This window comes from Dicentrarchus labrax, unplaced genomic scaffold (assembly GCF_905237075.1).
Source record: "Dicentrarchus labrax unplaced genomic scaffold, dlabrax2021, whole genome shotgun sequence".
In the NCBI taxonomy this organism is placed as follows: Eukaryota; Metazoa; Chordata; class Actinopteri; family Moronidae; genus Dicentrarchus; species Dicentrarchus labrax.
The window spans coordinates 6,522,896-6,536,400 of record NW_026136723.1 but is presented as its reverse complement, the minus strand read 5'-3'; the positions used below and the strand labels follow the sequence as shown (position 1 = coordinate 6,536,400).

At 41.1% G+C, this 13,505-nt stretch overlaps 1 protein-coding gene across 1 annotated transcript in view; it reads right to left on the bottom strand.

Annotated features, from left to right (window-relative positions):
- foxo6b (forkhead box O6 b) overlaps positions 1 to 12,533 on the bottom strand; it is a 44,983-nt gene extending 32,450 nt beyond the window's left edge. The window contains exon 1 of the mRNA XM_051390550.1: positions 11,207 to 12,533. Coding sequence (XP_051246510.1) covers positions 11,207 to 11,704 — 498 coding nt within the window. The 5' untranslated portion in view covers positions 11,705 to 12,533. The remainder of the gene's footprint in view (positions 1 to 11,206) is intronic.
- Positions 12,534 to 13,505: the final 972 nt, after the last annotated feature.

Here is a 13,505-nt window from a genome sequence, read left to right as displayed (position 1 = left end):
GCATTTGTGGAGTTTAATTCACAAAAATATCGCCCAAGAGTTAAAAGAATACATTTCAAACCATTAAGCCCCAAGTCCTGCTGCCGGAAGTCAACATAACCAATAAAGTGGTACCAGTAGTCATATTACAATACCTGAAACAATTAGGAAACCTTACTACTAGCTGTCAACACTGCCTCATCTCAGAGCTATATCATGACAGAAATCATGGAGGAATGGTTTGACATCAAGTTAAATGCCAAGTATTGAGGAACTCTGTTATTCTATTATTTTTGCTGTTTCAAGAAATTCTACCCTGTGTGGCTGCTTCCTGGTCTGCCAGAGAGTCATATTAAAAATATCAAACAAAAAGGGTCATTCAATCTACTGACCGTTGCCACTAAGAAGAACATTTTGCTCTTTTGGATCAAGGATGGATTTAATGCCCATTATTCTTACTTTTATTGAATGTAATGAATGTTAAATGTTAAAAAAGTGTTAATACATATAGTATATAAGTTAAATGCCATGACTAAAATGGGAGGGGACGTCATGGAGATGAATAAGAGAATACAGTCCATTGTATGGGATGTTACACTGTCATATGCAATGGAGAATGTTCCTAGACATAAACTTGCATAAAGACCCTGAGGCGTCTGTTTGAGTGTGAGAATGTTCTGCTACTGAACTGTTAAAGTTGTCATGCATGAATACTCAATTTTTATGTTGAATACATTTTGTTTTTATTTTTAGCCATTCAGAATGGCTCTATGGTTGGCAATGACTGTAGGGTCGCCACTTTGTCTAAAATATCAGTATCAATAACAGTTATTGGACGGATTGCCATGAAATATTGTACAGACATTTGTGGTTCACATAGGATAAGCCCACTGATGTAGGTTATTTGAGCTTTAAGTCAAGTTGTCTCGAAAACTATTGGATCCAGATGAATTTGGCACTACTAGTTTATGATCAAATACCTTGTAAAGTGGCACTGCTCAGCTGAACTCTGTGTTTAACGATAATTAGCAAATGTTAGCATGCTAACATGCTGAAGTATGAATATGATGAACACCAACAGTATTATAGCATTTTTATTGCTAGCTGTTAGATGTTAAAAAAACAGCCTTACAGAGCTGTTAGCATGGCTAGCAAGTCCAAATTCATTCAGATAATATCATCAAACAGAAAGTCAGGCTGTTTGTGCATGATTTGTACAACAGGCCCGGACCACTTGAATTTCATTCTTGGTCCAGTTTATATTTAGAAAATTCTTGGTCTTTTAAATCACTCCTACGTACCACTTAAAAAGGAATCCCTTAGTACGAATGGCTCTCAGATATGGAGCTCATACTGTACATTTTTCACTATGAAAGCTCTGGTAGTGTTGGTGCCTTCCTCAACTGGGTTGAAGGGCCATTGACTTTCTTCACTTCATCCAAACTAAGTCAGTCCTACTTTGAAGCTCCCCAGTGAAAAAGAGATGTCCACCCATCATGACCAGATCGATTTGGAGAGCAAGAACACCATTGAACAATGCCGGCTACAGCTAATTGTTGCTAATGCCTCTAAAAATACAAGCAGTAAAAAAGCTATGTTCAGCAGCAGGATGGATACACTTTTCATTTACATCACATTTCAGCATGAACAACTTTAAATCTTTAAGAATGATCTTGAGATGTTTGTAAGTTGTGGCAGCTTAGTTCATACTTCATACTCCATCTGCAGAGAATATTGTCCCATTCCCACTGACACTGTAAATTTGTTCTGTGTGACTGAATTTATTCTTGATTGTCTGGTAAAATCACCTGTGGGAAATCTCTGAATAGGCCGTTATTTAAATGAAACATAAGCTTGATACTACTTGTCAAGCAGAAGCAGCACTCTTGTTTCTACACGCCCTGCACACTTCAACGCTACAGAAAACCTGGGGTTGAGAAGCCACGATCCGGGTCATCCAGAGCAGCGGTGAGAGGTTCACTCTCCAGCAGCATTAATCACAGAGCCGCTGTCCTCCGACTGATTACCTCCCATCCGTCTTAGTTTGCTGGGCCTCCAACAGGAGAAAGCCCTCATGAAGATCTGATTAAAAATGTAAGTGACTCATAATAGGAGCACATGCCTGGCTTTAGAGTCGATACTCTGTTACAGTCATAAGCTGTGAGTGGGATTTATCTGCTCATCTCCAAATGTCCATTCACCTGCTCACGCAAAGATCTGATCTCAGTGAGGGGACCTGCTGCAAAGAGGTGAGGTCTGGAAGAGAACAAGTGGATAACTGTGTGTGTGTGTGTGTGTGTGTGTGTGTGTGTGTGTGTGTGGTAGTCATTTGCAGCTGCAGACAGAAGGGGGAGTGACTTTGAGAGTGTCTGAGAGGCACATCCTGCCTGCAATTAAGGTGGAATCAGAGAGAGATCTGCGCTGCCTTGATAATGAGCCTCATCTGAATTATTAACTAGAGCTGTACCCCCCGGACCTGGACTCCCATCAGGCCTAGCTATACAACAACAAGAGCAGATGCACACACACAATATACACACACACAGAATCTTCAGATCCATACAGACCTCTATCAAACCCATTTTAGCGTGTGCAGGAACTCAAAAACTAATCCCATTTGCAGTAAAAATCAGGGCAACACATTACTTGAAGTGGTGCTCATAAGGCATTATAAGGCATCAAAAGCCCATTATAAATAAACACACTGTGAGTGCATGATGATTTATTAAAATTGGTGCATAGTATAATGAGTACAATATGCAGAAAGTTAGGGGGTTGAATACTTTATGAAGCAACTGTGTCATTAATCACATTAAAATTTAGTGCTATTTCTGATGCATGATTACATTATAACATTTTTCTCTGATTCCTGTGGGATTATAATCAGTTTGGTGCTGTTGTGAATTGATGGATTGGGATTGTTAAAATGAATGTATTTCAAGAGTAACTCCTAGTGTGATGAATAACTTTCAACTCTCAAAATGTAACTTTACAAAAAATACTTTACAAATAACCATTTTGCAAACCACGCTGTTGTGTTTTAGAAAGTCTGTTTGCATGTTGTCTTTGCTCAAGGCATCCATTGATTTCTATTCATTTCCATATGGTATGACAATCAGTCACATGTACAAACCATGCTGTTTTGTTTTTCCCATTTGGATGAATGTTGTCTACTGCTCCAAGCAACCATTATTTTCCATTCAAATCCAATCTGAAACAAAATCACTCAGCAGACTTATGTCTGTCTTATTTTGCATAATTAATCACCTTCAAGTCTGCATTAGAGTGACAGTCCAATTATTTATTTAACATTTAGGATTAAGCTGTGGTTGTGTTTGAATTAACTCATACACATAACAATTGATGTATTAATTATCATTCACTCAAACTTAAACTTTAGAAAAAGTATAATTTTTGTCAATGTTACATTATTGAGCGGTCATGCAATTTAAGCCTAGATTGTTTTGAATCCTCTGTACTGCATTACCCAATATAACTTTGTAACTTGAAAAAATAACGCAGACTGGATTATTGTGATAGATTGCATAACTAAGCGAGTCTAAGCCTAAAATAGATTTACATATCATATGATCATATGAAAGTTAATGGAGCTGCCTGGAGCAATAACCAAATACAACCAAATTCCCCCAAAACAACAGCCTAATCTAGAAAATGGCTACTTGTGATGTAAAGTAAATGTGACTGATTGATTTTCTTGCTGTATGAAAATGACCAAAAGTACGCTGTTGTGTTTTAGAAAGTCTAGATGCAGTCTGTCAGTCTGTCTTTGTTTAAGAGAGCCATTGACTTCTATTCATGTCCATATGGTATGACAATCAATCACATGTACTTTACATCACAAATAGTGATGTTGCAAACTGTGCAGTTGTGTTTTACACATGTAGATAAATGTTGTCTACTGCAAGCCATTGTTTTCCATTCATATCTAATTAGAAACAAAATCAGATTTAGAGTTAGAAAGTTAGAAAATGGTGATGTATGTGATGTAAAGTAAATGTGACTGATTTTTTCTGAATGTATGAAAATGAATGGCTGCCTGACAGGTAGGTAAAATACATCAAAACAATAAAAATTGTATGGCATGAATTTAAAAATGGTCAGTACAAATGTTAATTATACACGATTATTTGTTGTTAGGGAGCTAAAAAATGCAAAAAACATGCTGGTAATGTGAGGGATACAATTAATGCTGTGAGATTTTTTTCTAAATTATTTATATTCTTGCTTCACAAACTGAGAGCAACAATGCATAACACATTAAAAACAATCTGATCTCACAGTTTCACAGTAAATAATCTTTAAAGTTAAATATCACTCAAGGAGTAATAATGGATAATATTATTACTCCTTGGTTTACTCCTTGGATTATATAACTCATGCCAGTTTCTGCTAATAGGGTTTATATCATAGAAATGGAGGCAAAGCAATGTCTGCCTGGAGCAGTAGACCAAATACAACATTGTGTTTTTCAGAATGGTTATTTGTGATGTAAAGTGTGTGTGAATTGTAGAAAATGAGCAAAGATGATAGAAAGCCCCTGATACGGTCATTTAAGGCCTCATTACCAGTGTAACAACATTACGTGCTGACCTGTTCCTGAGTCACAGTCTGACAGCGAGGGCAGAGGACTGAATGTTTTTTGAGTAGCGCTCTGCTCATCGTCCGAGCCAGACACCAGAACATTTTGAAGCCCTGAGGTCTGGTAGACAACACGGAGAGAATGTGTGCTGGGCCGACATTTTACGACACACCACCAGGCACGATTCCCAAGATCCGCCTGCCTGACTGACTGTTGTGTGTCTGGACTCGGTTTTCTCTCTGGAATTTCCGTCTGTAGAGTGTTTCTCAACATTTTATTCCAGCTGATTTATTCCAACTGATTGAAGTGTGAGGGCTGAGGGCGAGAATATTATGTTCTATTCCAACCACTATGACTCATTTAAGCAGTGAACACCCCGCCTCCACTGCCGGTGCATCCCTTGTTTACATCTCAGCCCTTCTCCAGATTGAAGTGATATCTGCCCGCGTTCTATTCTAATGCCTTTTGTAGCTTGGCATCAACCGACAAGGCAACTGATCATATCAGATCAAAATCTGTCCATCTCCGCATGGCCTCCTTTCCATTCAAGCCCTCAACGACTCTCCCCAACTGTTTTCTCTCCATTCACAGGTCTGATCAGATGAATTTTACCATAGTCTCAGATTCAACAACCAACCCCCTTCGCCTTCCAAATTCCTCTTCCCATTCCCCGCCCCCGGTTAACCCAGCGCCAAGCCCGCCAACTCGAGAGCTGCCTCTCCTTCTGCTGGGCCTTTGTGATAATAACAATAACTGTGTAGCAGTGCAGAGGGCTTTCTGTTGAGCCAGCGCCAGGCCGGCTGGCACAGGGAACCCTCTAAGCCTGTTCTACCATCTCCAACCAATTCCCCTCTGTCTCGGCTGGCGCTGGAGCATCACAGGCATTAAGGCTGCTATCAATGTGCTCAGCAGCAGGGGCCACCGCCACCACTCTCGCGCTCGCTCTATCTTTTCTCTTTTCCGCCTCTCTCCCTCTCCCACTCAATTCTGAATCCAATTCAAAAAAGGTTTTATTGGCAGGACAAATAATACCTTGTTCTCCAAAATGTCTCCTTGCCTCCTCTTTTTTTTCTCTCTGTCTCTCTCTGTGTGCTGTGCGCCTTATTCTCCGTCTCTATCTCCTGCAAGTGGAATCTCAGCAGAACAAGGTGATGGCCATCAGCGTGGGCGGTAATACTTTACGTGAAGTGCATTGTGATGCATTACAAGCAGATTAGAAGCATATTAGAGGTAAATATCCACTTTTGCTCTTACTAATCAGGGATATAGAATAAGTAAACCAACTTGTCAGTTGGAATATTTTTAGGGCTGACATATATATTTTTACATTGTAATAAAAACATTCCGTGAATTTCCCCTGGGGGATGAATAAAGTATCTATCTATCTATCTATCTATCTATCTATCTATCTATCTATCTATCTATCTATCTATCTATCTATCTATCTAAACTCTGCAACTAGAGAACACCAGTTAAGCTGCAGTACATTGCCTGTAGATCATCTTAAAACATTTATTCAGCGTCTCTTTCAAGGCCCCAAGAAGTTTTTTCTAGATCACCACTAAATAGGCTTCAATCAAAGTTAAAGTTTGGAAAACACTAAATCTTAAACTATAATTTGACTTAATCTTTTTCCAACCAAGCCCCGCCCACTTCAAATCAGCAAGAAGAGCACTGACAAAAGCACAAATACAGAAATCTCTTGTGTGAAAGAACCGAAACTATTCTAACTTTGGCAGATTATTTTGTGTTCGTGTAGGACCCTACAGTATATCGAGAAAAAAAAGCTGATTTTAGATACATTTTCAGGGCCTCTAACATCATTCTTTCTCTTACATACATACATACAGTACATATATATGTCTATGTGGTTGTGTCTTCATTTTCACTTGCTAAATAAAATACCAGACGAAGGTTCTTGTACCAAAACACAGCTATTGAATACATTTGTCATGTGTTGTGTTGACAGTGTATGTGAGCTCATATATTTACTTGTTATTTATTCTCATTGGTGCCTGTCCATGTACTAGAGTTCTGCACAGATCTAATATACAGATCCTTACCTGACCCATACCCAAAGCTATATTTCTTCTGCATTTCATCCATTACAGACCGTTATCTTCCATTATTTACTAAATAGTGCACTACATTTACTCTCCACCATTTTAAATTGCTTCCTCAAAAAACCTGAAACTCTTTCCAAGTATCCATAGTATGTATGATACCTCCTCCTTACAATACCACAATACAATGAGTGGCATTTCATAGATTCAAAAATGACAGTCGTGCCACGTGCTGATGACTCTGAAGTGAAGTCAAAAGTCTAAATTTACTGCTCTCTATAGACATGTTTTCTGTCTGTTTCCGTCTTCCTAAATGGAGTTTTTGAATCTACATGCATCACACAGATGCATGGACGCAGAGTCAGAGAGAAAAAGAAATCATTTTCTTGATAAATTATATTTGAATTAAACCTAATCCCACAAAACAACCCCTCATACTTTGTCAGGGTTTGGGTCAGGTCGCAGAACACTGCTATATACAGATGTGTAGCGATTATGTGTCATTTTGACAGAAGTCTGTGTGCATATGGAGCTTCAAACGGATCCAAACACTTCCCAGAATGGTGCATTCATGAGCAACTACATGAGCTTCTAAAAATCACTCCCCTTATGCAAATCTAGATATTGAAATTAATGCTCATAAATGTTTGCAGCCATCTCTCGGGGATTGGATATAAAATGGACCAAATTAAAAGTTAAAGAGTAACTAAATCCACTTTTTAGAGTTAGTAAATTACATGTACAGTCACTTTATTACACATTGAATTTGTGAAGGGGGCGCGTTTAAGCTAAAGCAGGGTGTTAAGTTACTCTTTAAATACAAAAAAAACCAAACTGAAGTTATAATTGATCCTCATGTGTATTTGCTGTTTGTTTGCTGTGTGCTCATTATATCACAGTCTGATTACAAACAGTCATACACCCACGAAGCATCTTTAACGTACTGCTTTGTGAAGCCTTCCAGTACAATCAGGCAGCAAGCTCCTACAGTACCTGCCTGCATGCTGCTGAATCTGTGTACAGTACAGCCTGCAGACAGGCCACAGCTCAGCACATCCATTCCCACGCAGAGCCACTTGTGAAATGAACATAACAGTGTGTGTATGAGTCTGTGTGTGTGTGTGTGTGAGCGCAGACCCCCGCATCACCACCATGACCACCTACAGAACTGAACTCACTCCGTATGACCAAACACAGCCTCCCACCTCAGATGCAATAACAAACATGGCCCAAACACTTGACCACAATTACTGAACCACAGTCAGAGAAATCCATACATAGTCATCATGGTAACCCCGCTGTCAGATGCTTAAGCAACTGTGTGTGTGTGTGTGTGTGTGTGTGTGTGTGTGTGTGTGTGTGTGTGTGTGTGTGTGTGAGTGTTTGTGTGTGCGACCACAATCAAAGAAATCCATACACTACCACTGGACACGAGAAGAAGTGTGTGAACGTGTGAAAGAAATCCAATACACCACTGTAGCCTTGCCTCTTGACACTTACAAAAGTGAGTGACACCTCAACAGTGTGTGAGTACCGTACGTGTGTGTGTGTGTGTGTGTGTGTATGTAGTATTAAGAGGCAGGAGAAGCTGCCGGCCCAGATGAAGACAAAGAGCCCAGCGGCTGAATCGAGCAGCAGCTCTCAGACAGGATTACACAACAGCTCTTAAAGACTGCTTTTAATAGCAAGACTGGATCTTATTTCCCTCCCACTCATCCCATCCAACCATCCATCCATATACATGCCCCAGCCAACCACCCCCTCCCCAAGTAATGTTGAATCTAAGCAGAAACATACAGGAATTTGTGAGAGTGCATACATATTGTACGCAAGAGTGTGTTTGTGTGTGTGCTTGCGAGTGATTCTTTACCTCCGTGTTTCAAATCTCATTAAAATCGCTGCCAACTGTTACAGTCCAACATGTGCGTGCATGTGTGTCTCTCTCTCTCTCTCTCTCTCTCTCTCTCTCTCTCTCTCTCTCTTTTGTGTTGTTGAGGAGTGTTATTATGATTGAATCAAGTTGTTTTTCGCCCCAACTTGGAGCCTCTCTCCACCAATCAGCTCCCTTGCCAGAACAGCCAATCAGAGCCTCCAAGCAAAGCTGGAATGGGAGTAGGTATCAAGCTGGGCATTCCCTGGGCAGCACAAACAAGGCCCCGGGAATTAAGCCCCGCTTTAAATCCAATTTTAAAACCCCCATACCATAAAGATTGGACAGCGGTTGTTGCCGCTAAATCAAATGGTGATTTTATTGAGATTAATCTGCGTCTTAATACTGCTCAATTGGAGGCTGGTATGGAGCCAAATGAGATGTCGAAGCAGAGTAAAGCAGGGGACAAAAAGAAGACAGACAATGGCACTTATCAAAAAACGCTGTAAGGATATGGTAACATGACAGAAGAAGCAGACAGAGGATTTTGGTTTAACTGAATGTTAGACACACTGATGGTGTGAAATGCCTGTTAATCCCACTGCAACTTGTGTTTCCCCTTCCTCTATATTCCTTCTATCGCCAGGCTGTGTATGGAAAGTAAAACACACTGGAAAGAGAGCAAGCTGCAACTTTAAAAGCATTAAAAGAATCAAAGGGCACTCCACCGATTTTACACTCGATGCTCATTTTACTTGTCACAAGGGATGCTACTCAGCCCGGGAAAACAATTGGATAATGTCTACTATAGCTCTGGGGGAGCTTTAAAGGACCAGTGTGTAGGATTTAGCACCATCTAGCGGTGGAATTGCAGATTGCAACCAGCTGAATACAGCTCAGCCCTCGAAGTGTGTAGGATAAACTACAGTTGATGAGAAACTTGAGAAAAAAGTTTTTGGTTTGTCCATTCTGGGCTACTGTAGAAACATGGTGGTTCAATATGGCGGACTCCATAGAAGAGGACCCACTATCCTCTGTAGATAAACACAGCTCATTTCAGGGTAACAAAAACAAGATTCCTATATTCGGGTTATTATACAGTAATGAAAACATACCTATGAATATTATATTCCATTTCTGCCAATAGATCCTCCTAATGTCCCACACTGGAGCTTTTAAGTTTGAAAAAAACAACCCAGAAAACCTGCGTTAAAAAAAGGAGTCGTGTGGTTTGATTGAAGTGGGCCGTGAAGGTCTAATAAAAGACCTTGTTGAGTTGCATTATAGGAATTGTTTGTTATTGGAGCTCGACCCATACGAAGTACTAAAAATGAGAACTCTGCTGCTTCAATTTTCTTTCAATAATCTTTCTATTTTATGGATGTAAAAAACAAACTCACCGGGGCAACCCTTTAAACATGTTTCCCAGCCATCTTTAAGATTATCATTATGTTGAATGGTGTGTCCCTTTTTCCAAGCTCCTGAATAGAACAATGCCAGTAAATGTTTAAGCCTGCTGTCAAATTTAACAAGAAGGGAGTTATTGAGAGTACTCCCCCTCTTCTGTTAGAGTTAACAGTGTGCATCCAGCTTTTTAGAAAATTCCCATTAACTGCAGTGTTGACCCTTGTAGCCCTTTGATGAAACTCCCACTACAGACAAAAGACCATAAAACACAAGCGGATACAGCAAATCAGATTTTCAGCTATATGGGTTTTTTATTTTTCTTCTTCTTTCCTTAAAAAACATCTGATTCAAGTGTTATATACTGTTTTCATATGACTTACACTCAGTTTAGAGAGTGTTGACTGATGTATTTCATGTAACATTTAATACCAAGAGTCCATGTTCACCAGCTATAGGAAGGCAGTGTGCATTTATTTAAATCGTTTAACAAGTGATACAGAAGCAAAACTTTGTCAAACAGAAAGGATGGTATGAGGAGAAGCTACGGCATAGGGCTTGGAAACAAAAGACCATTAATCCTCACACAGAATGGGTGGTCAATTTAAGTAGATTACAGCAACCAATCTATTAGATTAACCTCATATTAATTTGAATTTAGGGGATAATCTGTAGTTACATCTGTTTGCTGTGACACCCCATGTCATCATCTCTTGTTATTGTCCTTTTAAACCCTTCGCTTTGTGCCATGCGTTCGCACAGCTTGTGCGTAATTTAACGTGCGCGCACTGGATAGCAGGGGGCGGGGTGGCCCCAAACGGTTTATCCCCGAGCACCCAACCGGCGGCAGGGGTGACGCTCCAAATCGGACCGGAGGCAAACTCTGTCCCCCGTGTGACCCGATAACGCAGAGAAATATGGGCTTAAAACCAGACACTTCACCGGTGCGTCACAGCGCGTATTAGTTGCCCTTCCAAAAGGGAACCGTGAAGAGGGGGAGTTTGGCTCCGTGTGGCTACTCCTATATGCACAGACTGCAATCTCTAAATACGATGAACCCAGTGAACCCTTATCCAACCATGCTCACCGCCCCTTTCCACACACTGTAGTGTGGAGTGACACGGGGACACGCCACTGACATAAATTGCTGGGACCAGGGGTCAATTATGTGGCTTTCAAATATGCAGAAAAGGAGTTATGCTGCAGACACAGACTGAGACTAAATATAGTGCAGCTTCTCCACTAAAACCTACACCATGTGGTGTCAGAAAATTCTTTCATGTGGCCTACCTTCCATCCGGCTGAACTGTTGCTGTCGCCTTTATCCTTGAAATAAGGAACAAAGCGAACCATCCAGTCATATATTTGGGACAGGGTGAGTCTCTTCTCCGGGGCGCTCTCGATGGCACGGGTAATGAGGTCTGCATAAGACAGGTTTCCCCACGCGTTCCGACGGGAAGACTTGGCTTTGCGCAGCTGGCCGGCCACGTCGAGCGCAGCCCCGGACATGCAGGCAGGAGCGGCCACGACCGGGGCCGGGGCGCCGGCTGGATGTTTGATCTCCGCCGGTGCGCCGCCTTTTCTCTCGGCCCGGCATGCGGGCACGTTGTACTGCTCCACTTTGACCGATGCCAGGGCCAGACCTCGGCTCGCCTCTTCTCCCCCGGGGAAATCCTCCGGACACGGCAGCGGCCAGGTGCACGACCGCGACCGACTGTGAGGCTCAAATTCCGAATCGATATCAACCTGATGCGCATCCATGCCGCTGTTCTTCATCATCATCAACATGATGATCTCCCGCTGAATAGATGTCAAAACCGGGCAAGGTCACTATAACAAAAAGCCTGTCAATGTTGACGTCTGCCAGTGAGTTCAAATGCCCAAAACTGGTCCCTTGTACAAAGAAAAAGGAACAAATGTGTATTGTTTCACACACAGAGATGATCAACCAGTATGAAGGAGCCGGCAGCGGTGTGGGATATTATCATTCTCCTCAGTGCAACAATGTGGCATCACATCAGGACAGATGAAGGTGTATCCGAGGCATCAACAACAGTATCAGTCTCTCTTCCATGTTAATTGCACAACACCGGCTGTGTGGCTGCATGCAGGACCAAGTGACGGTCAAACATCCATTATGAAAGCCAGACACACTTGGAGAATGTCTCTGTGCTCACTCCGGCTGCAGCAACAGTTGATCCTTTTGACAGATGAGGTCCAGTGCAGGTTAAAAGCAGCGCTTATCAAACTCCACACATTGATTGACTTTATAATTTTCTCCAGGCTCTGATCCCAGTTTTACTACCGTCTCTCTGCAGATTGTGTTGGTGACCGGCTCCAGCTGAAACTCACTGCGAGCGCAATTACTCCCTTAGAAATAGAAACAGGCTCTCATGAATCATTTATATGAAGCCGTGAATTTCCAGACGAGGAAAAAAAGCCCTCATGGATTTGATTTGGAGCATCCTCTGTGTCTCCTCCGCGCGCCGTGTAGTAGATATTTCTACCTTTGTCTTTAGCTTTCCGTTCACATGTCACATGGGTACCGTCTCTCTGCCTATTGCTCTGCCTTTATACTACAAGCCCGTGTGTCTCTGAAGGCTTCAAGCCACTTAACTGTAGCCTGGAATAAAGTGGAATAAGTGCTGCTTCCATATAATTGGACGCCGCCTGGATCAAGTCACTCCCTCCAGAACAGGTTTCCAGAGGAGGAGGAGTGTGTGTGTGTGTGTGTGTGTGTGTGTGTGTGTGTGTGTGTGTGTGTGTGTGTGTGTGTGTGTGTGTGCGTGTGTGTGTGCGTGTGTGTGTGTGTGTGTGTGTGTGTGTGTGTGTGTGTGATGGAGGTGATATTTTCAACAATACAATTTACAGAGACAGTCCTTTATATACACAAATTCATACTTTTATCATGTTTGTTATCATACGTTTATCATGTTTATATCCTATTTCTTCACAAGTAACAATCACCATGAGTTTTAATTCAATCATTGCTGATTAAAGATAATATAGATAGATAGATATTATCTTTATTTTCCATGTTTCTGAATAATAACTGTGGATCAAATCGACAAAATGCAAGCCTCTTCAAAGAAGCTTGTCACTTTTAATGTTTGATATTCTGCCTGCTCTACTGTGTTTTTTTAGAAACTCCAAGAACCTAAACTTTTCATTTGTAAATCCTTATGAAGGTTGCACGTGTTGTTTCTATGTAGTTTAAATTAGCGAGCCAGCCTACAGCCTTCATAGAATACAGCCTTGATATAGTACTTATAATTCATCGTGACCTTAGTGAATATTTATGTTGTTTCTAATGTAGTAATCCATAAGTAAGACATGTACAGCTGCAAGTAACTACGAGTAAATAAGTAATTAATACTTAGCCTCAGCTAGGAGTTTACCAATATTGCGGTCATGAGCCTGAAGTTCTGATGTTTTTTTGTATTTAATTTATTCCATATCATTTTCTGTACAGTGAGGAATACAATTCTGGCGTAGAAATGCTGAAGCCCTTATTGTGTTAGCATTCTGTTGGCCTAAAAGTAGACTAATTTAAACATATCCAGTCTGGATGTCGCAATAAAATACTGTC